General features: G+C 34.3%; 1 protein-coding gene across 1 annotated transcript in view; it reads right to left on the bottom strand.

The window, feature by feature from the left end:
• l(2)37Cd (general transcription factor IIIC subunit l(2)37Cd) overlaps positions 1–27,131 on the bottom strand; it is a 111,749-nt gene that overhangs the window by 39,327 nt on the left and 45,291 nt on the right. Inside the window, exons 4-6 of the mRNA XM_090396676.1 lie at positions 23,979–24,115; positions 9,928–10,135; positions 4,700–4,875 (exon numbers count right to left, since the gene is read on the bottom strand). Coding sequence (XP_090252802.1) covers positions 4,700–4,875; positions 9,928–10,135; positions 23,979–24,115 — 521 coding nt within the window. The remainder of the gene's footprint in view (positions 1–4,699; positions 4,876–9,927; positions 10,136–23,978; positions 24,116–27,131) is intronic.

The following is a 27,131-nucleotide window of genomic DNA, read 5'->3' as shown; positions in this document are numbered from 1 at the left end:
GACATAAAAAATTTCTTAAAATGGAAGGAACTTGATAAAAATTTAAAAAATAAAACTACTATTGATTACCAGACTCAAAGCATGTATGAAATCGAAAAGAAACATTGGATGAGTGTTTTAGAACGCTTAATTGAAATTATAAAATTCCTTGGTAGCCAAAATTTAGCTTTTCGTGGATCATCTGATAAATTATATGAAAGGAATAACTGCAATTTTTTAAAATTAGTCAAACTGTTTGCGAAGTTTGATCCAGTTATGAAAAATCATGTTGAAAGGGCCCTACAAGGAAACAATAGAGTACACTATTTGAAAAAAAGACAGTCAAAATGAAATAATGGAAACTTTAAGTAATGCAATCAGGGATTCAATTTTATTATAATTTCGAAAATCTAAATATTATTCCATAATTTTAGACTGCATACCTGATGTAAGTAAAACAGAACAAATGACTATTATTATTCACTTTGTTTCCTATGACAATGGAATTGTCAAAATCAGGGAAACTTTTTAGATTTTGCAGATATATCAGATTCCACAGGACATGGTTTATGTGCAACAATAGTAGAACAACTGGAAAAATGGAATATTCCCATTGAAGACATGCAAGGTCAAGGGTATGACAATGGGGCAAACATAAAAGGGAAAAAATATGGGCTCCAAAATTTGCTTTTGAACAAAAATCCGAGCTTTTTACATGCCATGTGCTGCTCACACTCTAAATTTAATCATTAACAATGCATCCGAAGTGAATGCAGATACAATTACTTTCTTTGCAATTATTCAAGAAATATATAATTTCTTTTCATTCTCTTACAAACGTTGGGCAATCCTTTTAAAGTTCGTAAAAAATTCATCATTGAAACGGCCACCAGAAACACTATGGGAAAGTAAAATTAATGCAATCCGCCCTCTATGATATCAGTTACGAGAAATTTACGATGCACTTTTTGAAATTTTAAATAATGAACATTTTAATAAAGAAACTCAGCATGAAGCACAAACATTATGTGCTAAAATGAAGGACCACAAATTTATTTCTTCTCTTATAATTGGCATGATTTACTTAACAGAATAAAGCCTGTGAGTAAAATGCTTCAAGTCAAAAATATGAACATTACACTTGCTTTAGAATTTATCGAAAACTTAAAAATATTCTTACAAGAGTATCGATCAGATACAAATTTTAAAGAAGTTCTAAAAACAGCAAAAGAACTGAGTGAAGAGGTGGATGGAGAACAAGAATTTAAAACTGGTACGGAAGTTCCACGACGAAAGAAGTCACGACAATTTGACTATGAGCATCATGACAAACACCACAATCACCAGAAGATAAATTTAGAGTGAATGTGTTTTATACGCTTCTAGTCGTTGCAATGTGTTCATCAATGGAACTTTTCGAACAACTAAAAACATATTATGATAATTTCAATTTATTGTATAGATTACTACAAATTAATAATGAAGATTTACGAAAAAATTGTGACAATTTAGAGATTCTCTTGAAGGACGGCAACAATAAAGACATAAATGCAATACAACTATATGACTAGTTATGTACTTTCCGGGGTATTTTTTGGAAGGATAATTTAAATATTCAAAACCCTTTTGATATTCTTAATTTTATTGTGTCAAATAATTTATCTTTCCCTAACTTTTCAATTGCTTTAAGAATACTATTAACCTTACCTGTTAGTGTAGCAAGCGGTGAATGTTCCTTTTCCAAGTTAAAATTGATTAAAGCCTACTTAAGAACAAGTATGTCACAAAAAAGGCTTGCTAGTCTGGCGTTAATAGCTATTAAAAATGATGTATGTGTGGAATTAGATGTTAAGACCATTATTTCTAATTTGGTGAATATGAAATCAAGAACCCTAAAATTTTAATAAAAAAATTTCAAGTATATTTATGGAATTTAATTTATTTTCTGTTATTCTGTAAAGATTTTATTTTTTGAATACTTATATTAATAAAATATTCTAATTATTATTTCTGAATTCTTTTCTTATTTTCTCATCTATCTTGAGTTTCTTTTATTTTCCTAAAAGATAGTTCCGCTTATAAAAAATTATTAAAAAATTTTTACAACTTACTAAGAATTTAGTAAAATGCAAGAATTTTTTAAACTTTAGTTGAAATAAATTTTAACTTTAATTAAAATTCATTTTGTTAGTGATTCGGGTTGGTGAGAAAGCTATAATCCCTGTATCATATTCAACGATTAAAGTGAAGTGGTTTTATCAAAATTTGCTTTAACTTTTGAGAATTTTTTGAATATTCGGGTTTTTAATGATTATCCTGCCTAGTCAACACCCCTGGTTCGTTATATTTAGTGAACCAACGTGTGGCTCTTCTGTCAAAATTTATTTAAGAAATTTCAAATAATTTAAATTTTTATTATCATAAAAGAACCACACACGCCTGGATCATTACAGAGGCACTTAGATAGACATTGCATGTGGGTAGCAAAGATCCTAGAGCCAGCTCTGATTAGCTGTATACAAGACAGTGTTCAAACCAATTTTAACTTATGGATCTGAGAGCTGGATCAGAAGTAAAACAGTTCGCCAAAGACTGGAGACTGCAGATATGAGTCCTGAGAAAGATTAGAGGCATGAACAGGTATCATCAATGGCAGTACCATATTAAAAATGAGGATATTAGAAAAGAACTTGACGTTGTCAGTATCCAGGAATGCGTTAGCAGAGCTAATCTCAGGTGGTATGGTCACTTAAACTGAACGGGAGAGGAAAGATTAGCAAAACAAGTTTTTCTGCCAGGTTGGCAGGAAAATGACCCAGAGCAAGACCAAGATATAGGTGGATTGATACTGTACAAAGTGCCTTAGATGATAGAAATATAAGATCTGATAATGAAATATAAGATCTGATAATGAAATATAAGATCTGATAATAAGATCTGAGTCTTAACAAGTAACACTGATTTTGAGGAAAATTGTAGATAGGAAGTCAGTAATGATTTAAATTTTTCATGTAGTACTATCATATCCCTTGAGGGTACATGAGGGTAGGAATTTGATGTTAAATTTTTCATTCACTCACATTTTGGAGATATGTCAAATTATCAGGACAATGAACAGTTGTAGCTAATGGCAAAAGGGCTAAGAAAGTGAGACCAACTTTGTAACTTAATTGATCTAATATCTACCTCCTAAGTTTTTGATCTACCATGCAAAAAACATGGAATGCATCATGTGAAATTGTCATGCCTTGGATGGCACAGTAAAGTTTATTAATCAGAGAAGCTAGAGATGTATTACTCCAGGTCCTCCTTTGTTTTATGACAATCACAAATATCCATACCCATGATGGCATTTGAGCATGTAGCCTAATACTGATTAGAGAGTAGATACATTAACCAGTCAGCCAACCAGTCTTGCAGAGAGCAATTTTTATTATTTCTTCTGAAAAGGCTTAACAATTTTATCACATGCATCTTTAGTTGGCTTATATTAATACTTCAAAAATTTAATTTAATTTTTTTTTTGGGGGGGGGGGTGTCATTACTTGGATATTTGACAAAAGCTCAAATGATGTTTATTTTCATATAGTATCGCTTTCAACTTTTCAACAAAAAGTATCGATTACAGGTGTATGGCCTGACCACTTAATAAAAACCTCTCAATATGATTCCTGTAAAATTTAAGCATAGGCATATGATGTTTCTACATCTCTTTCTGAAACTTCGGGAAATGCTGAATCTGCCATATCATTCATTGAGTCTCACATTCATATTATAAAATCTGCTGCATACAGATTTTATAATCTGAATGTGAGACTCAATGAATGATATGGCAGATTCAAGTTGAACAGTAACAGACATTCAATTCCTATATACATTATAGGAATTGAATAGGAATTTCTTCGTGATGGGGAGGAAGTGGAGAGGATCCGGAGACGAGTGACCAAGATGATAGCAGGTCTGTGGTATGAACCTTATGAGAATAGGTTGAAGATTTGTGGGTTGCAAAAATTGGTCAATAGGCGGAAAAGGGGTGATATGATTGAGACATTCAAATTACTGAAGTGTTTCTATAAGATTGATCCAGAAGATATTTTTCAAAATAGGACTGGTGGTGGGAGGACTAGGAGCCATGCATGGAAGCTAAGCAAGAATGTGGTTAACAAGGGTGTTAGAGCTAGGTTTTTTACTTGGAGAGTGGTGAATGAGTGGAATAAGCTGCCAGAGTCTGTTGTGGGTGCTACGACCATGAATGAGTTCCAGGCAAGGTATGATAGATACCGTGTGAATGTCGAATAGTTGTTCTTGACACGATGTTAGGGCCTCCCTCGATGAGTCTGTCAACTCCTTGGCGTTGACCGGAATAATAATTTTGATTTTCACCTTTCTAGAGTCCTTTAGATAATTATCTTCAATACAGACACTGATTTGATCTCGTCAGTAATTGGATCAGCTAGAATTACTGAATAAAATTACATACAAATTCAACAAACATAAGTAAATAGCAGTGAAATGATGAAATACACCCATCAATACATTTTGAGCATACAATTTAACTGTTAAAAGTTTACTGAGCATTTGAACCTTTCTGGTGTTTAAAACGTTAAGTGCATTTTATTATATAGATGCACATGATGAATTTAATTATGATTATATTCAGTTGTTCCATATGAACATTTGCTGTACAAGATACCATGTAGATAATGAAAATTATATTCACCTGTTTATTTTCATCTTTGACATCCTTCTCAGCATCTGGACTTTCAGACTGAGCAGCAAGACCTTTTCTCTGAATAACTGAAATACGTGGATGAGGCTGGCTAATTTTGGTAGGCAATGCATATGACTGTTGAGTTCGTTTAGCAAATAAGCCAAACTGTTTGTCAGAACCAACATCTTAAAATGGAAAATACAAATTATTGACTTTTTCTTCCAAATATAAATAACACGCACACACACACACAGAGAGACAAGTTACATCAAAATTAAAAAAAAGTTTGTACATCATAATTTTGCATTTGGAATGGTGATGCTAAAAATACTAAATTTCCAGTTTCAGCCAGTGAAAACATTACTTAGAAAACTTTCACTTTTCAATACACACATACAGATCTAAAATTATATCCCTACTATTACTGTTTATCCTCACTAACTCAGAAAAGAAAGCTTTTTATAATTTTTTTTTTAAAAAGTTTATATTTTTCTTTAAGCAGATGGGATGGAAGGCTTCTTGAATGGAAGGCAGTCTCAAGTAGAGTAATGTGGGCAAATATCAGAATGGGGAACTGGACAATGAGACTTTTTTGTGCCTATGGTCCCACAGAAGGTTCTACTAAGGTAGACGTGGAGGTATTTTTTGAGGCTTTAGAAAAAGCAACTGACAATGAAAAAGGAAAAGTTGGTCCTTGTTGGGGATCTAAATAGAGTAGGAAATGATTGTCAGACATACAAAAATATTTTGAGAAAATTTAGAGAAAAGATCAAAGCTAATAATAATGGCAAATAACTGTTGGATTTCTGCTCAGAACATGGACTGGTTATTACTAACACACTGTTCCAACATAAAAATGTACACAAATTCACATGGAGAGAAGAAGCAAGGAATAAGAAAAGTCTCATTGACTATGTTATTGTTGATAATGATATTTCCTCCCTGGTGCAAGACACCAGATTGTACAGCTGATTTGAAATTGGAAGTGATCACCATTTATGTCTTGAGCAAGAAAATTGAATTGCATATTGAAATTCAATTCAAAAAGTAAGAAACATGTAAGAATTGAAGTTGAGCAGCTCTCAGATGTGAACTGTAGACTAAAATACACAAACATTATTCAAGGAAAAATGAGTTTGAGATCAGGAACCAAACCTTGGAGATTCAGTGGCAAGCCCTGAAGAAAACACTGATTGATTCAGCCAGACGCATGTGGTGAGGTTGTCTAAGGATAGAAAAATCAGAACTCCATGGTGGGCACAGGAAGTTAAAGAGGCAGTAAAAGAAAAAAAAGAAAGCATATCAAAAGGTTTAATATTAAATCTGGTGTCAGACAAGGATGTACATTATCCCCTTTGTTATTATCTATATGGATCACATTATGAAGGAAAGTAGCATTAAACCTGATATCAGAATCGGAGATGTTAATCTCAGCTCTTTGCTTTATGTGGATGATGTTATACTTCTAAATAAATCAACTACAAGTTGATTTATTTAGAAGATTGCTTGATTAAATTGAATAACTGTTGTAATAGATATGGTATGAAGGTTAGCAGTAACAAGACAAAGACAATGAAAATGGGCAGAAGCATTACAAGTAAAACATTTCAGCTACTTAGGCACGATTTTTAGTGAAAATGGTAAATAAAATATGGAAATAGACAACAGAATCAACAAAGCTTTTATAGTAGGAAGTCAAATGAATAAATTTATATGGAATAAGAGAAAAATTAGCCAAAACACTAAATTTAACCAAAGACCGCTGATATCAGTCCTGAGAAAGATTAGGGGCATGAGCAGATGGCATCAATGGCAATATCATATTAAAAACGTGGATATTAGGAAAAAACTTTAATTTGTCAGCATCCAGGAATGTGTTAGCAGAGCTAATCTCAGGTGGTATGGTCACTTAAACAGAACGGGAGAGGAAAGATTAGCGAAACAAGGTCTCCTCCGGGTCTTTCTTGCCAGGAAAACGACCCCAGAGCAAGACCAAGATATAGGTGGATTGATACAGTAAAAAGTGCCTTAGAAGATAGAAATATAAGATCTGATAATGTTGGCATCTTGACAAGTAACAGACTGATTTGGAGGAAAATTGTAGATAGGAAGTTAGTAATGATGTAAATTTTTCATGTAGTACTATCATATCATGTACACCCCTTGAGGGTATATATCAGGAATTTGATGATAATACCATACTAGTTACTCTTCTAGTCTGTGCTTTATACTGCTCACATGCCGGCTGATAATCTTTCTCAACAAATTTCTTCCTCAAATTTTGAATTTTTTTTTTTTTTTTTTGTAGCTCCTTGCTTAATGATGGTATTCATCCATTTAACTCCCACTAAAATTATCCCCATGATTCTAGATATATCCTCTCCAACCCCTCTTTAAATGAAAATTCCACACATTTAGCCATCTCAATGGTCAAGACTACGTGATCACTCTTGCCAGTTGGTGGCAAGAGTGATTGCATGGCCTGTGTTCACATTGGCTTACAGAAAAATTCTAATGCAATTACTAAATCTAGCACACTCAAACCCCTAGTACATTCCATCACATGCTGTCTCAGGTAACTAATTCTCAGTAACTGCATAAATTCCATTTCCTTCCTCTTATGTATATTTTTCTCCTTCCAATCTATGTTCCTATAGTTGAAGTTCCCCAATAATATGTTGGAAGTTTTTCCACTTGGTTATACTATAAATTAAAGATGCCAAGAAATTACATTTTTGGTTTAATCTTTCAACAAAGAGTAGGCAAACAAAGTTTGCACCTGAAGTAATTTTAGGACTGGGCAACTTTGTGTATATATTGAGGCTAATGACTTCACCTTACTTGCCTTGGTATCCCATAATGCAAAGCACATCTTTACGAAGATGTATGATGCTATGCATTATGGAAAGGGTCACCACCTACACCTTTATTGAGGTCTCATTGGTGGGAGCCACACTCAGAAATGGCTCCCACCGATGAGACCTCAATAAAGGTCTAGGTAGTGATCCTTTCTATAATGCATAGCATCATACATGTTCATAAAGATGTGCTTTGCATTATGGGATACCAAGGCAAGTAATGTGAAGTCATTAGCCTCAATATCTACACAAAGTTGCCCAGTCCTAAAATTACTTCAGGTGCAAACTTTGTTTGCTTACTCTTGGATAAAGGATTAAACCAAGAATATAATTTCTTGACATCTTTAATTTATTCCTCTATAATAACTACTTGTCCTCCACTCATTGAGTTTATTTGCTGATGCCTACTATCCCCCATCATCATTTACATCCCCTGGTCTATGGATGCAACAACCTATTTTGTTCTGCTGGCTTCGAAGGTGCCAATTTTCACTGGCCTGCAGTTAAACTCTTACTTTCTTTGGCTGCAGTTCGTCAGCTATCATCAATACTCCTCCTCCTCCTGTTCTTTTCCCTATCCGTCCTGAACACATTACATCCTTCACATTCTATCCCACTAACTATACCACCTTCTGTCAGCCATGCCTCACTAATACAAATAACCTTTTGGTAAAGATGAACTAACCAATGCCAAAAACTCCTCTCCAACCCCCCCCCCCCCGTCCAGAATGCTCCTGGCATTCTGTATGCATAAAGGGCAATAATCCCTTTGGCCCACAGATGTCCTTATGCTTTATACCATCTTATTCTGGTTTGTTACCATTGGTAACAACTTAAGCATCTTCTGCACATTCTTACATTCAATTGCTCGTAACTTGACAATAGACTATTTGAACTCGCTCTTTTCATAAAAGACTCAGCAAGTCTTTCATGTCCTCCTTTATACCACACCTCTCTGCTTTCAAATCATTTGTTTCAGTCAAAACAATCAGCTCTGTCACTTTACTCTTACTTCTAATAACTACACTAATATCATTAATTTTTGCACCTGGGAAAGTGATTTTTGTCCTGTGTATCACTCCACATAACCATGCTGTCTCCCTCATTATGGCCAACTCTTCATTCTTCACATCTATTTTACTACTATTCTTTCAATCGCCTTTACTCTCTCTCAATCTTATCTTCCACTACACTGCTGCATGTTTTCATGTGTATTATCTGTTATATTTACCACTTAAATCTCTCAACTGAACCCACATGTCTGACACATGCTTTTATAACACTTTCAGCACACCCTTGAACCACTCATTTTCAAACCAGTTCATTCACCTTAGATAAGGAGTACATTCATCAGACACTGAACAAAATCCTCTGGTTGAATGCTTTAAATAATGGTGCTCTGGACAGCATTGTTCTGCTTCTCATCTGTGCCATGTGCACACTATGAACTTACTGTACAGAATGTACTCCTTACCTAAGGTGAATGAACTGGTTTGAAAATGAGTGGTTCAAGGGTGTGCTGAAAGTGTTATAAAAGCATGCGTCAGACTTAACTCTTGTGTTATTATTTAACAAAAAAAATTTGACATAAATCAGATTAACAGAACAGAATCTAGTTTTTGTACAATTTTTGTATTAAAAAAATTAAAGTAGATATAATTTTTGACTAATAATTGCTATTTTTTCTAAAATAATCAACTTAGCTTTCTGAGCGCTCTAAACACAAGATTGCTTACAAGATGCCGCCTATTGGCCTATAGTATACCACATCAGCTAGACGTGGTATACTATTTGGTCAATGGAATATTAGTCAAATATGGAATAAAGAGATCAAATTAAAGCATGCAGCACTGAAGTACCCTAGTTTACAGACAAATAACCATCCTTTTGAAAATATAAAATTTACCTCTGTGTGGGGGGGGGACACTGGAGAGTCAAATAAATGCATTTATACTAAGGGAGACATGTCACAACCTTACCTAAGAAAGAAAAATCACCATTTCATGTATGGCATTAGAGGAGGAGCAAAAGAAGGAGTTGCCTATCAAAAGTTTACTTTGTGCATGGTTTGTTCTTAAACTGTTTTGCAATTTTTTTCCTCCTGCAAAGGTTGGTAATTAAGTAATGCAAACCAGTCAGTCCTAAACTATACTAGAAGAAATGGCAAGTATAAGGTAGTTACAACTTAAAAGAACCATTAAATTTAATAAATTAATTTTCCTCTGTACAGAGGAGTTCCGATTTTGATACTCAATGAACCGAAAGCTCATTACACAAGTAAAGCTAATAACAGAATGAAGCAACTAAAAGTTTTAAGCATTTGTATAAGAAACCATTCGACTTTTAGCTATTATGGAAAGAGTTCTTATAATTACTTACTGTTTCTTATTCGGAAGTCCAACGTCTGATACTGTTTGGCAGCAGGATCCTTACGTGGATCATATCCAAATCTGACCCATGCATTACGCCAAGGACCTGTCATGAAAAAGTATGCTACTGTGGGAAGAATGTACTTTGTGCGGGCCCTCTCACATCCTATGACTGCACATAATGCTGATGCTGACCAGACTGGCCTCTCTTTGAAACACTATTAAAAACAAAATTGAAAAATAACTAGTTGATTACAAACCAAAAGAAATAAGAAAGTCACTGATATGTAATAATCAACTTAATTCATGCTAGCACTTTACAGTATTAATAGTATCCACAAACAAATTAATTTATTGAAACTTACTAATGCTTCAGAGCACAAATAACTATGATAAGGCACTCAACTAAAGCACTGGAAACAATTCAAATATAACCAAAACTAAACTAATGTCCTAACAAGGCACCCACTCTGTCCAAGATAACTAATAAATTTAATTAAGAGAAGTCTGATTGTATGGTCTCAGAATGACTGTCTTCCAGATCTTTGGCAAATTAATGCAACCATATTTGTTGAGATTCAGGGAGTGCTCATAGCTGATGCTGATTCCAAAAATAATGATATTTTTGGAATCAGCATCTATAGCAACTTCTACATAAAACAATGGTCTTATTCCATTTAATCCTATGTGACTGAGTTTCCAGACATTGTCTGCCAGTTTGGATTTGCCACACAGATTATTGCAGATGCAATTTTTGCATTCTTCAAGATGGATGTTAATTGATCTACCAGTCTGTCCAAAATATGACAAACTGCAAGCACAATGAACTTTGTATACTCCACAATGAGTATATTATGGACTGTTATTATGGAACAAACAGATTATAACTGAAAAATGAATCATCTCAAGGACTTCTACTTATCAGATTATAGATGGGGAACCTACTAAATCTCAAAAGAGGAGTACAAATCATTAAAAAACAAATTACATCTTGGTCCAAAGAAATTACCAAAAAGGTAAACCCTATCATGGCAAACAACCCCAGATACATCAGGTTCCCAAAATTCAAATCTAATAAACCACTCTGCTCAATGCTTGACAGCACAGACAGCCCCAGATACAAACTGGCAAAACATTTATCCAAATGACTCTCCCCACCCCTTAATTCTTTGCACTTTGAAAAATTAATAGAAAAAAAATTAACCCTGAAAAATTCTCGATTAGCCTTGACATTACTTTTTTCTTTACCCATCTACGTTTCTCTTCTGACATAATTGAATTATTCAAATTCATTTATTTTGTTTATTTCATTTGGAAAGGAAATATACAAATGGCTGGATGGGACTGCTATGGATAACATCCCCCCCCCCCCCCCAACTTGCCAATTTCTACACAAAACATTTTAAAAACTAAGCACTCAACACGGATATGCTCTGTTGTTTGCAATTTGGCCTCATGGCTGAGACTTCGATATATTTTTGTCAAATCTTAATGCCTGACATCCTAAAATAAATTTCACAAAAGAAAAATAAAATAACTCTTTTCTAGATACACTAGAGACATGACTTCCAAAAGGATCATTATTCTTCTCCATTTACAAAAAAACCACACGTACAAGATTGTATTTACATGATCATGCCATTACCCATCACAACAGTATGACATCCTCAAAACACTTGCTGAGTCAGGGCCTATTTATTCTAATAACACAGCCCTTGAAACTAAGCTCAAGGACCTTCCATAACACCTTTTTAGTAAATGACTAAAATCAATATAAAATATTACATTATTAGATGAAATACTACGTGCACCTCCTCTATCCCTCTACAATGAACACACAGGATCACAGCAAAACAATTCCATTTCGTATATTAAAAAGTACAGCAGAAAAGTTAGCTAAAGTTCTCTCTGCAAATATGCCATGTTCAAACCATTCCTCTGACTTGCTATTTTTGTTTTCCCACAGATCAACTTAATCCTCTTAATCATCCTGGAGTGCACAAAGTTCCTTGTACATACAGTTTAGCCCATTTTGGAAAGACTGGTGGATCATTTAACGTCTGCCTTGAACACAAAAATTACATCTACGATCATCTTCATGGCAAGTCCAAACTAGCCACCAGGTTTTGGATACTTCGTCACATAGGATTAAATGGAATAAGACACTGCTTTAGGTCTGAGAGACTTTTTGGAATCATCAGCTATGAAGCATTTCCCATCAATTAATGAATTATGGAGCAAATTCAAACCCTTTGTAGCTGAGCATGCTAGATCTGGACTGTCTCTGGAGTGGAGGAGAGAGAAAGAAAGTAGGTTTTATATAACAGATTCACACATCTAAGAGAAACTAAATAGAATTTATTACTCCTACATATTCTGCTCAATATGTCATGAGTTTCATTCAGGGAGAAGGCAGACTAACTAGAAGCAACATATAAATTATGAATACAAGAACAAGTTATACAACATGTGTATAATATGTTTCTCAGATGCAACTGTACAGTAGGAGGAAACACTATTAGAGTTCAGAGAAGTGGTACAGATGTATGATTAATTTATTTTTAAAAAAAATTATGAACAATTCACAGCAAATCACTTCCCAAAACTAAGATAGGTATACAATTTGTCGGATTAAGATCAGTGGTGGCATAGAGCTTCACACAATTCAAAAAATAGACTATCAAATTTGAACCTACTGTAGCGAGCACCTTGGTATGGTTCCAGTGAACTCTGTCTAGCGTCAATGCTGTGAGAAGCAAGGCCTAAACCTCGAGATTCCAAAAATTTTATAAACTTAGTGCTCTGTATTCTAATCATAACAGAACAGCCAGTCTGTCCAAAGTAGCAAAGATGATGATAACAGAGTATTTCATAAACACCAGACAAGGATAGAAGCAATCTCATATCTTTGAAAAGTGATAAGAAAATGAAAACTTCTGAGCTGGTTTGAAGGTGGTATACAGATTATATCTGTAAAGAGTCCTTGCATTTTGTCCAGATGTTCCTTTAAGGTAGTGTATGCAGATCCTTCTAAACATCAGATTGCTATCTGGGAGAGAGAGAGAGAGAGATGATAATTATCAAATATTTTCTGTATTTAAGGTCTTGCTATATCCATTAAGTAACAAAGTAAGTTTTTTTTTTTATTTAATTCTTCTAATAGCAAAGGCTCAGCAGAACAAACTGTGTATGCTCTGAGCACAAGGCTTTTGATATCCAATTTTTGTGAAGGATGATGTATTGTGGGACGTTCTATGCCAATGTCCTCATCTTAATCAGACAAACTGTAAGCTTGTTCTTATATTCATTATTTAAATGTTACCAGTTCTTCTACCTTCACCCTGAATGAAACTCATGACATATTGAGTGACATATAAAGGAAGTAATAAATTCTATTTAGTTTACTCTTAGATATGTGAAGCTGTTATTTAAAAACAGACATCTAATGCACATGTCTATTAAACATCTAGTAACTTAGAGGAGAACAGTGAGAACAGCCTTTATCTGGAAGTGTCTATGTGAAATTTTCAGTTAAGAAGGGGTATATCTGTAACTATGAAGCTAGTAATTATACTCAGAACATAATTTGGAGCAACACCAAGGCATAACATTCATGCAAATGAATGTTATGCCATGAATAGTCAAAGGGGATGGTCGAGGAAATCAGCAGACCATATATTATATCTAGAATTAGAAAGATATATCAAGTCACTCTTGGAGTTTCCAGAGCTTTTTTATCATGTCTGGCATAGAAGCCTTCCAGAGTTCAAGGAAAAATAGTATCATCATCAAGGAGTTAAAAAAAAAAAAATTTGCTGTGAAGAAACGACATAACTTTTCAAGGAATTCATGAGCAGTACAAAGCATAAGCAAGAAGAGTAATCAGTATGGTAAAGAAGGCAAAATTATGAGAGAAATAATGGAGAAGAAAACCCAATTTTTATCTGCAGTGATCAATATAGATTCCACTATTCTCATTCAGTAGTTCTCCTAGTCAATTCTACCAACTTTTGGACACTATGAAAAGATCTGGGGTACTTCATGTGATTACTCTTGACATTTTTAGAGTATTCAACTGGATCTTCCACAGAGCTCTTTGCTAATTTACCATCTTATTGCCACTTTCAATCCTTTGTGACTGGACTGTCAGTCCTCCTTCTGGCTGTTCAGTGTAATGCACTGAAGAAAACCAAATTGGTTATCTTCAAGATAGGTTTCAGATTTTGATTCCAGTTGATCTTTTATTATTTTTAGGAGTATTTTTGATGTGCAACTTACTAAGCTTCTTGTACTGTATTGGGTATATTCTGTTGATTTAGTATTTTTAGGTATGAGTACCACCAGAGGTGCAAAGTCATCCAGCCATATTCCTTTTTCAAATATCAATCAGTTGGTATACCTTGTCTTTTACCTATTCACTTGTTTCCTTAATTAGTTCAAATAGTATTCCATCTATGGCTGGTGCCTTAGTCATTCATCACGAGTCATCATCCTAATTCATCAAGAGTAATTTGCATTGTATTATTTATGAGTTTCTTTCCTTTTTGGCAATTGCATGAGTGGTTTTGTTTCTTTATACAGTTCTCGTATATATTTTTTCCATCTTTTCTTTTTTCCAAAAAAACTACAGGAGGAATAAAGACATCAGGAAATTACTAAACTTGGACACTAAAAAAATCTCCTGGTCCTGATGACATCTCTCCATTTGTTCCCAAATATTGTGCTTCGGAGCCACACAGCCTGCATTGTCTCTACACTCGATTATATATACCTGGCACTTATCCCAGCATGGAGAAGCAATCACATAACCAGCCTTGTTTGAATACCAGATCTTTGTTTTACTAATTATGTAATTAGTGCCTTCTTGTTAGTGGTATTGGACTTTCATCCACCAAAACCAGAGAAGGTTGTATTCATTACAGTAATAATTAGAGCGGTTTCAGTATCTTTCCACCACTCTAGCTATCACTTGTACCTTAATTGCTTGCCATCTTGTTTCTTGAGTACTGACATTGTCTGCATGTTTTTCAGGTTGTAATCAACTCTTACAAGAACAGGTCTGTTGCTCCTGTGGCAGGGGTGACAGTCTCTTATGAAGCTATGGCCTTAAGAGAAGAAGAAGACAGGAAAGATGAAGTGAGTGGTCTGTCCTGAAGGAGATTGGGGGGTTGAATAATTATAGATCATATAGGATTTTTCTATTTAATTTTACTTTTAAAGGACTCTCTCCAGTTTTGGGGGACAGTTTCCCAAAAGTAGATTCTTCAACTCAATGGACTAGACAGTTTTGTCTTTTAATTTGTTTGGTGTTTTCCCTTACTGTTAATGATTTTGCCTATGTTATATAATTTTATTTTAAGTTATTTTAATTTAATTTTATATTTTTAATTTTTATTTGATTTTTTATTAATTTTTTTAATTATTTAATTAATTATTTATTTATTTAATGATTATTTAATCCTTAATTTTGGTATAAGATAATGATAACTAGCTTTTCTTCTTTGCATTCAGAGAGTTGCTCAGAAGTTGGTTATTTAGGAATTTTGAATAATTGTTTTCATTCCCATACCTCTGCATTAACATTGCTTATTAGGTGTATGTCAGAGGCTTGGGGAAAACACTTCTCTAAAAGTGATAGAGATATTGTTGTGCTTGTTAGCCTGGTTAACATATGCTCTGGTGGCATTATTTAAGAGTATAGTACCATAGGCTTTAAGTAAATAATGAACCTAAGAGGTTGATTAAACCTGAGCATGGGAGCCAGGCTAACATAAAGATATGTTTAGGATTAAATTATAATCAATTTTAAAAGTGAGAATTTGGGGATAAAAAAATAATAATGATAATAATAATAGTAAAAAAAAAAAAAGGGTTGTTGTGGCCATTTTGTTTACTTTTCTTGGAATTGATCATGGGAGTTTCAGAATGATGCTGCCTTCAGCTGGGTAGCATAATGCAGGTGGGGAACTCCATCTTTTCCTGAAAAGATTTGGTCCCAGTTCTGCTAACTGTAGTCTCAGGTAGTTTTTGATTGATGCTCTTGAACTTCTTTTAATATCCTCTATTGTTTTCGATATGTTACAATATTCCTAATTTTCCAAATGTGATATTTAATTTCAATTAGTAGGTAGAGCAGTTGATTTGTCAAGCTTCCTTTCCCTGATAGGTCTTGAAGGTATAGTGCTTGTTCCTTCCTGAGTGTGGGTATGTTGAAGGTGCTGCTTACATTAGCCCATATTTGTGTTGCCACTGCACATTCATAGAACAGGTGTTCTTGGGTTTCTTGTAGGGTGCAAAAGGCACAATTTGCACTTTGAAGTATTCTCCATTTCAGGAGTTTTGCATTTACTGGTAAGATGTTGTGTAACATCCTCCAGTTAAAATTGTGTCTGGATGGGTAGGTGTACTTGAAGTGTTTCCATTTTTCCTTTTCATGGGGGAGTGTCTGTTGGAATGTTGCTAATTGCCTGTAATATGTCCTCTTTTTTTAGTTCTTGAAGGTGCTGTTTGTTCTTCTTTGTGGTGATGATTCTTGCTTGTCTAGATATGGTTCTGTAGTATTCTGATGAAATTTTTGCCTTTTCACCACTGTGGGTTTGGCCTGTGAACATTTTGTACTTTACTCCTAGCGAGTACTGGCACATTTCATGGGAAGGGTGTGCAGTTTGCATAATCTTAATTACCTGCATAATTTTCTCTACTGAAAGCATGTCTTTTATTCTTGGGATGTTCAGCCCCCCCTTGTTCCTTTCTTTGAGCCAATTTGTCTTTACTGACCTTTGCCTTTTTATTGTTCCAGAAAAAGCTGGAATCACATAACCAGCCTATTACAAAAAAAGGAAAATAGAAGTCTACCATCAAACTACTGACCAACTACCCATGTTGAGGCTTAAATGAGGTTAAGAATTCATGTTGGAGGTTTAATGGAATATTATCAGCACTGAGAAAGTGATAAAACTAATTTTAATCCTTCCAATATTTCATCTGTCACAGAGACATCTTCAGGGAAGACAAACAAACAACATACACAAATACAATACAACAGTGAGTGAAACTAAAGTCCTATCTAGGTGGTTCACCCTCTATGGGCATTTGCAGGTGGTCTAGGATATAAAGAGGGATCTCTGATAATTAATGTTTCCCGAATTTTGGGAAGTTTTATGCAACCGTATTTGTTTAAATTAGGTTGATTCCTGAGTGCAGATGCAGATTCAAAGAACAGTCTTTCTTTTTTTGAATTTATTATGGTGGAGCATGGTGGTTGTTTTTTTCCAAGAGATCCTGTGGGTTGTATCCAAAACATGGTCTGCAAGGCCAGATTGACCATAATCTTGATTGCAGTTGTGTGACTTGTGTTCTTCTAATCGGATGGTTGCTAATCTATATACTCCACGCACTGAGAGAGGAGGGAGCTGATCTTTGGTGGAACATATCGAAGATTATGGTCAATCTCGCCTTGCAGACCATGTTTTGGATACAACCCACAGGATCTCCTGGAAAAAAACAACCACCATTGCTCCACCATAATAAATTAAAAAAAAGAAAGACTGTTCTTTGAATCTGCATCTGCACTCAGGAATCAACCTAATTTAAACAAATACGGTTGCATAAAACTTCCCAAAATTCAGGAAACATTAATTATCAGAGATCCCTCTTTATATCCTAGACCACCTGCAAATGCCCATAGAGGGCAAACCACCTAGATAGGACTTTAGTTTCACTCACTGTTGTATTGTATTTGTGTGTGTTTTGTTACAAAAAGTTGTTTGTAATCCCTGAAGATGTCTCTGTGACAGATGAAATATTGGAAGGGTTAAAATTAGTTTTAATATTTTCTCAGTGCTGATAATATTCCATTAAACCAACATGAATGACCAACTACCATCACTTTAATCTTCTCCAAAATAATGGAGAAAGTCATTAATAGCAAACTTCACTATCTAGATGCCCACTAATTAATCAGTGGTCACCAGTATAGATTGCACTATTCTATATCCACAGCTGACATCTCGGCTTACATCACACACACCACTGGACATGTGCAATGGAAAGGTTCATAGAAGCTTGTGCTATCGTTCTTGGAGTTTCCAGAGCTTATCATGTCTGCCACTCTCTTGACTGCATTACCAGCTTCCTCTCTGAACGTTCACTGCGTGTCATGGTTGTTGGCGTTTTCTCTCTCTCTCTCTAAGCTAAAACCACCAATGCAGATGGCATCTGAGGGCTATGTCCTATCATCTAACCTCTTTCTCATTCATATAAATGACCTCCTCTCAATCACCACTAATCCTAACAGCTTTGCAGACAATAGTACTGTCTATTCATCCTATACATTTGACAAACCATGCAGTGTGCATCTATCCCAAGCATCAATATCATCTGCCACTAGTGGCTTAAACATTGATGCTTGGGATAGATGCTTGGGATAGATTGATATCTATCCCAAGCATCTATGCTTGGGATAGATATCAATCAAAAACATTTTGACTTCTGTACTGAAGTCATCATCAGGAAAATATACATATGTACAGGACACAAGCTACATGACACAACACAAAAAAAATGTAAATGCTTTATTAATTGTTTATCCCAGCCTGACCTTTGGTGGAAAAAAAAATTGACAGAAATGAAATAAAATATTACTAAATAAAACAGTCATCCCTTGATTTACATCCATGATCCCATAAGAGAATAAATAACAATTTCAACTATACTTTCGAACAAGACGCAAGCAAGCATAAAGTAAAAAGGTTTCTATGTTTCTATTTAGCAACAGTGCATTCAGCAGCAACCTCCCTTGGCAGTCAGCACGTGTCTGCAACAGTTCCTCTGTTGATTTTTTGTTTGAGAAATAGGTGTGTATTTATCGTTAAACATTTCGCGATTTTTTGTGCAAAATGGTCCCCACATGCCTAATCAAAAAATCTAGTGAAGAATCAGAAAAAGAGGCGAGCAATTGATCTCAAAATGAAGTTGCAAGTTATAAAGCATCATGAAGTTGGTAAGCCTGTCAATATGATGGCACATGACTTCGGAAGGTCTCATTCTACAGTGATGACCATTTTGAAAAATAAGGTCAAAATCCTTATATCGGTGATCTTCCATTAAATCGACTATGGTGATGAAGCAACAAGAATATCCTATTGGTGATATGAAAAAAGCTACTTGCATCATGGATAGAGGACCTGCACCAAAAGCATATACCCCTTAGCACTGTGACCATATCTACTTAGGCACTTAATCTCTTCAAGATGTTCAATGAGAAAGCAGGATCCGATTATGACTATGAATTATATGCTTCTTCCGGTTGGTTCAAGAGATTCAAGCAGCGTTTTGCACTGTATAATGTGAAAATGTATGGTGAATATGTGCCGATGAGAAGGCTGCCAAAGAGTTTGTGGAGAATTGGATAAAATTATCACGGAGGAAAATTATTTGCCACAGCAAATATTTAATATGAATGAGAATCCTTGTTTTGGAAAAAAATTGCCCAAGCAGATATTCATGCACAAAAAAAAAGAGCTAAAATCTATGCCTGGTTTCAAAGCTCTTAAATCAGGGAGTTCTTGCGTGTTTAAAGCTTGTTATCTGTAGAGAACTTTTTCACAACGATTTCTCCACTGAAGGAAATGACCAGACTCTCATGCAATTCTGCAAAGCATTAAATATTTATCATGCTATTAAAAATATTTCCATAGCTTAGGACAAAGTGACCTCTCAATGTATGAGTGGTGTTGTGTTTTGTCTTTCTTCCAACCTTATATTTGTTAGCTGTTGTTTGACCCCTCTTTCAAACAAAGAAAATTTCTATTATATTGCACCACTCTATGTTTGAAATCACACAATTTTTTTTTTTTTTTTTGCTAGGGAATCAAGCACCAATTAGCACTACAGCTATGAGAACTTACTACTACAGGCCGAAATTGTCTTATTTATATATAGGGTTTCCTGCAAGATTCTTATTTTAATGAGCAGTGCAATGAAACTGAAATTAGGCAAGCATAAAAATCAAGTTAAACAAGATATTTCATTCTCTCACAAAATTATTCTTACAAAAGAAAGAAGAACTCTATTAAGATCAACATTCAATAAAGTATTAAGGCTCTACTCAGCTGAGTAGATCATTTACTGCTAGAACTTATGTATAAGGCTTTCACAATTCTCATCCATTATGATTTCAACTTAGTTTCACTTTAAACAACATCAATATTCAGCAAAACACTTAAAAGTTAATTATTTTTAGTCTCAGAGAAATATTCATAAACTTCAATTTATCAAACACTTAACAAGCATCACCAATATTTATTAGAGGATTAAAATAGTTCTTAAAAGGTTCAGTCTTGATTTTACATATGTGTAGCGAGATAACACATTCAAACACAAACTATTTCTTTAATGAAGTTTCTCACATTTTGTTTCACAAGGAAATGTTTTATAATATCACTCAATCAAGCTGGACTAGCTGGCTCCAGCAACACGAAATTTTACCAAGTTCTCCGGACACAAGCAACACTATCACACATTAGCTATAGAATAGATATTCTTACCAGTATGATCATCATAGCTTGCACATTATGGAAAATTCATACAACACTTCTAGGCACTCAATAATCTTCCACTATAGACGACAAAACTTGTAGTATCCCTGAGATCAACAACTTATTTGCCAAGACTGGAAAAGATATTTTCTTGCTTGTAATAACTTGTCTTACGATAAATCTCAAACATATTATTATCCATTCACATAGTTTCCTGTCACCTTGTAAATTCCTTTACAAGGTGACAAGAAACTATAAATAATTATGAGTTCAAAGTAAGATTCGTTAAAACTGGAACAAGCTTCCAAATTCTTGTTGCAACGTTCGATCTCAGGTTAGGTCACATCTCAATACCTATCTACATTCACTCCATTTTCCTTCTTGTTCCTTCTTCCTCTATCTCAGAAATCCTCTCTCCTTTTTCTTGCCAAAAACACACAATTCTCACGTGATAGTTGTATAGTTCTCCATAAGCCAAGGCACGCGCTATCAAAAAATAACTTAGTTTACTGACAGCAGCCAATCAAATCACATTAGCAGAGTTGGTTAGAAATACTTTCACTTTCCATGACAACAAATAAAATGCATATATTAAAGTTCACTTAGGATATATTTACAAGTTATAACTAAAAAAATTACAATTATTATTTCAATAAAAAAATTTTTTAACAGTAAGTGTTTAATTTACAATTTACATAGGAGCAAACTTACCTCTGGAAATACAATACATGTTAAATCATGAATAAAGTATTAAAAAATCATAAAATTTTTAATTCACAATTTAACAGTGGCATATGGAAAAACACATTAAAAAGGTTTGTGCATGATTTTGGAAGTTTTGAAAAAAATGAAGATGTTTGTAAATTGAGTGAAGAAATAGTGGAACTAGCAAACAATCTGAATATCAAAGTGAATGATGACCTAATTCAACTCATAGGGAGTGGCCCTGAAGAGTTAACCAATGAAGAATTATTCGAATTGGAGGAACAACGTGGCAGAAGAGGAAGAACAAGAAAAGGAAGAAGGAAAATAGAAAGAAGAAGAGGTAATTGAAACAGTTTACAGTGAAAGGTCTTGCAGAAATATTCTCTGTTGGCGATGTTCTCAAAATGGCTGAAGACATGGACCCCAATGTTGAACACTACTTATTAGTAGAAAGTAAAGTACATGATGTGTTTGCTTGTTATAAACAAATTTATGATGAAAAGAAGAGGAATAAGCAAAGCACATTGGACATTTTCATCGAAAAAACACAAAGATTACACCAGAAGAGCTGCAGCCTGGTCCTTCACGTAGAGAAGGTAATGAAGATGTAACTGTGAAAGAAGATTTGGATGATTATTCTCCTGTTTTATAGTGGCAGTAACGTACAGTACAGTTTTATAAGATTTAAAATTAAAATGACAGTATCCTTATTACGGTTAAGTCCCTAACTCCTATAACTGCTGATTTAATGTATCGACTTACATCCTGCCAGATAGAACGTAACCCTGACATAAGTTAAGGGATGACTATATATACAAAATGTTCTTTACAAAATTAAAAATTAATTCACAAAATAAAATAACTTTTTCTACATATCAATATAATAATATACAGATGATTTAAAAAAAATAAAGTTTTTATAGCAGAACTATACTGAACAATTTCTACAGTCCTCTCATATTATGGTTTTCTGTTTGGGGTTGTTCTGGATGGTAAATATGGGTTAAAGATGGGTTCTCAAGATTTTTGGAATGATTAATCCATCATTCTTGTTTAGATTCAGAAGACACTTCAGCAACTCACAGGTTTCTTTGAACTTTCTTTCAAACCAGGTTTTGGTGCCATGACTGAATGAGTTCAAAGTAAAGTGTAATAGATACTGTGCAAATGTTAGTGTTTGGCATGATGTTCAGGGCCTCCCTCTATGAGTAAGGACTCCGTTGAGTAACCATTAATAATAATAGTAATGAAGAGAAAAATTAGAATATAATTAGCCCTTCCACTTTTAATTTATAGATTTTAGAAAAAGCATATGACAGCATTCATAGAGAAGGCCTTTCGGGAGTATTTAATGAGCTTGGAATACTACTAAAAGATAATGAAATTTGATCAAAATATACAACCCTGACAGCTGAAGCATGATACTGGCTAATGGAGTTCAAATCTGAATTTTTGATATCAAAGCAGGATTTAAGCAAGGGAATGTCTTTTCACCCATCCTATTTAATTTAGCTTTATTTGAGAAACTGTAAAATAACTAGCAGAACAGGAATATTAGGATATGCTGATATCTTCCTAGCTGGGAAAAAAATGCTAAAGACATTAGAATCACACTCAGAACCAGAACTCAAAACATTTGCTGAAAAACCAGGATTACAGATCAACTACAATAAAATCAAATACAAGGTATGAAAAAAACAACAAATGAGGGGGGGGGGGGATGACTAGTTTATTATTGATGACCAGAAATTTAAAAATATTACTTCTTTCAAATATCTTGGAACACCGATTACTCAAGATGTAAAATTAATACAGAAATATATGCTAGAATTTGCGATTCCAATGGACCTTATTCACTACATCATTTATGGTCTAAAATTCTTTCATGCAAAGTTAAACAGATGCAGATGGCTTGTATATTTGAAAAGAACAGGTGAGGAGAAATTGCTAAATAAGCATCAAGATGGGGCCTGATGGAAAGCAACTTAAGGGAATACAGGGCTAGAGCATGTATCTTGGTTCCTTATACACTTGTATCCTTCCAATGATGACCTCAATACAGAGGTCGAAACGTCAAGTTTTATTTTATTAGTAATTAATAAAATAATCTGTTCAACGTGTGTTTTTGTGTCCCTAAATTTATAAATATGAACTTAAGGGAGGACCACAGTAATGTTGGGATAGCAAGGATAGCATCTGAAAAACAGATGGGAATCCTAGAATGGACTGGAAGTACTCAAGATGAAAGAGAGTAGAAGAAATAAGTGAAGAATATGAACCTAGGGTAAATAAAATCAGATGTTGAAAATAGTGACATGAGCCTTTATAGCTCACTCAGTATAGCGAAGCCCTTTGGTCAAAAAGACCTCGTCTGATTCCCGTCAGTAATGTGAGAAACCTTTAGGTGGTTTCTTTCAACTGAAAGTGAATTAACCAGTCTCATACAGAGGTGTGTGTGTGGGGGGGGGTTCACCTGGAAACTCAGGTTTTTTTTGTCCCCCAGAACATACAAACCAGCCCTGTGAACACACGCAATCTACAGACATAGGACACACCGACACAACATATTGAATTGTGATTGGCCATGCTTAATTTTGGAAAAAAAAAAATGACAATGTTTTAAAAATTATTTCAAATCTTGTTTTTCTTTTTTTCTGAAAAATGAGAAGTTATAACAATAATACTGAAACATTAAATATTCAAACAGCTACATCTCAATGTGTGCTTACTCTCACTCCATGGAATGTACAATGACCTAATGTATGAAAAATAAGCATTAAACAAAAATGCTATCATGAATGAAATTAATGAATATTACCTTCTTAAGCTTCTCCAAAATCTTTGGATCATAGGGACGATATTCCAGTTGTTTTACTGATTCATCAGTTGGTTTGGAAGGAATATCTTTATCTGTAAAATTGGCAAATACAGGATATCCTCCTCTTCTTTGTCGGGCTATAATATTAAAGGAAAGAGTAAACCAAAAGTAGAAAAAGGAGGAAAAATGAAATAGATTTCTCTCACACATTTCTCTCTAAGGTGGTAATTATAGCAGATTTAACTGTTTTCAATATAAAAAAGTATAAAACTTAAAGAATTAAAATGTTCTACAAATATTTTTGGTCACTTTTAACATCATTAACCTCTAACTGCTACACTTTCTTTGGAGCATGAGGAGAGAAACAAGAATCACAATCTGGCATGGAGGTTTGTGAATCTCTATATGGTAGTTGAATTTATCCCGGGCATCATACCACGGTCTTGTTTAGTGAAGATCTGAAATTGTTTGCAAAAGGCTGTGTTTGGTCTCCAAAAACAGGTTTCCAGTTTATCTGAACATTAGTTCATGTACTGTTATTAGTTCAGTATCATGTTACTTAACATCAGTAATGTTAAGTAACATTAAATCAAGTTACTTAATACATTCACACCAATATATGTCAGATATCTCATACATTTTGAGTCTCAAGTAAGAAATTTCTCAACCCTACGTCATGTCTGTTATACATTTGGAAGGCAACTTTTTATTCGTTTTCTTAGGGTAAAAGATAAAAGATGGAAAATTTATTCTAAGAATTTCAGACTTTTTCAATTATCTTGAAACAGGTTTTTAGGGCATTGTATTGCATTAGTATTATTATAACTATTTTGTTCCACTTATATCTATACAGTATGGTGTCTCTAGGTGAGGATGCAAAAGAGTGATTCTGACTGAGTGCACCAAAGCTTCTTTTCCAATTCCTGCAAAGTTCCACACATTTTAGTTCCTCATCCTCTGCCAGAGAAATCAGAAATAACTTGGAAATGAAGGTCCTGACAGTATCCCCTTATTGTGGAAAAAGTTGTGCTCTAGAACTAACTTCTATCTTATGTTGTTTCTACAATCTTTCATGCTCAATTAGCATCTCCTCTATGGCATGGAAACAAATCTAAATGTAGGCTTGTTTTCAATTTAGCCCATTCTAAAAGACGGGGAAGTAGCCAAACTACTCTGATCGCTCTCACTTCAGCTCACCAAAAGCAAACTTGTTCAATGTGGAAGCAAGCTAGATAATTAGAGACTGGCAATGTGGATTTCGCAACTATCTGCAGCTGATCTATCCTCTGGATGCATGCACAAGGTTGCTCTCGACATTTCAAAGGCATTTGATCAGATCTGGCATGTTCCCCTGTTCAGCAAACTACCATTCTATGGCCAGCATTCTACCCTATGCAACTTGGTTACACCTTCCTCTACAGTGACTCACCATGTATCATGGCAGGTGATTTCCTCTTCTCAGATATCCATCAATTGAAGAGGATCTCAGAGTGGACTGTACTCTTACCAACTCTCTTCCTCTAGTACATAAATCACGTGCTTTTACTAACTTCCAATCCTATTTACAACTCAGCAAATGGCATTTCTCTTGTCAAATGACAAGAATGCATCAGTGCCTTATTAGAAGCCCCATGATATAACTACCATAACCAATACCTTAAAATCTGATCTTGATATACTTAATGGTCAAGGGCAACCCTGTAAATTTCAATGATTCCAACACTCAGGCCTGTCTTTTCTTAGAAGAAAGATATGTCACTTCTCATAACTTTCAATTATTATCCAGATACTTAACATAATCAGATCTTTCTTTTTAGGCTACCATCGCATTACATCATATGATATAATGTGATGGTAGCACAAGCACATATCAGCCATAACTCTTGCGCCCACAAAAAAAAAAAACCTTTTCCACTCAAGCCACTACTTCACTTACAAATGCTAATACTAAAAATTCCAAATCTGCACAACAATGGAATACTGGTCATATTTCATGTGATATATCTAAACCCACTCTCAGATTGCTTGCTACTATTCAGAAGAGGGCAATCCAATTAACTGATTTTTCTTCTCTAACAGATCTACTCCAATCCCTCGTTTAGAGACAGCACAACAAACTGAAATGGGCACGTGATGCCACATTTAGTGAAAAACCTTGCAAACTGTTCTCTTGCTCAATCACTTTTCATTCATTTTGCTTTAATTTAGACATCTATAAGGCTTTATTAAATTCAACTCCTGATATGGAAAAGAGAAAAACTGATAAAGAAAGCAGCAGTAAAAAGAGAAGAAAAATAATTACGTCAGAGGAAAAGCTGGAAGTCATTAAAAGATATGAAAGTGGCGCTAGTAATACGATTGTTCTAGACTTGGGATACAGCTAGTCTATATATATTTTTTTTTTAAATAACGAAACCTGTGGTGCGTTCATAATTAGAAAGATGTATAAACCACAGTGAAAATTATTTAATTGTAAATATTTCATCCTAAGTATCTTAGGACATCATCAGTACAGTATTTAAACAAAATTAGGAATAACATACAGTTAGGGCGCATGATTACAATAGAATCTCATGAAAACGTGCATAACGTGTTAAAGAAGTACAAAAAAAATGTTAATTATTTAACACAATTTTGTATGATAATTTCCCATACTTTAGGAATAGTAAGAACGTCGTTGCGGTTTAGGTTTGGTCTGTGTAGTAGGGCTTCAGAACTTTTTGTATTTTGTATTTCTTTATTTAAACGTTCATGTTTAAATAAAGATCTATGTAAACGTTTAGCCTTTTCCCAATGGATCCTATGGTTTGAATCGTCAAATCGTCAACTCAGAAAATTAAATAAGCTACTTAATGAAACTTCCTCCTTAGATGAAGAAACAATCAAAAAAATTTAAGACATACCATGCAAAGACCTCCTAGAATTTATGGCTTACCTAAGCTACACAAAACTAATGTTCCACTTAGACCCGTCATAGACTGTATCAGCTGTCCAACGTAAAAGTTATCAAGATTCTTATCTAACCTTCTCTGCCCTCACATAGGCCACTCAGTCTCTTCAAACATAAATTCTACTGAGTTTCACATAAAAATTGAAGACATTCAACTATCAAAAACTGACTTGTTAATCAGCTTCGACATTGTCTCCCTCTTC

Source organism: Typopeltis vanoorti, chromosome 8 (assembly GCF_054136105.1).
Source record: "Typopeltis vanoorti isolate ZY-2024b chromosome 8, IOZ_Tvanoo_1.0, whole genome shotgun sequence".
Classification (NCBI taxonomy): Eukaryota; Metazoa; Arthropoda; class Arachnida; order Uropygi; family Thelyphonidae; genus Typopeltis; species Typopeltis vanoorti.
Note: the sequence above shows the minus strand (reverse complement) of the source record. Positions and strands in the feature narration are given on the sequence as shown.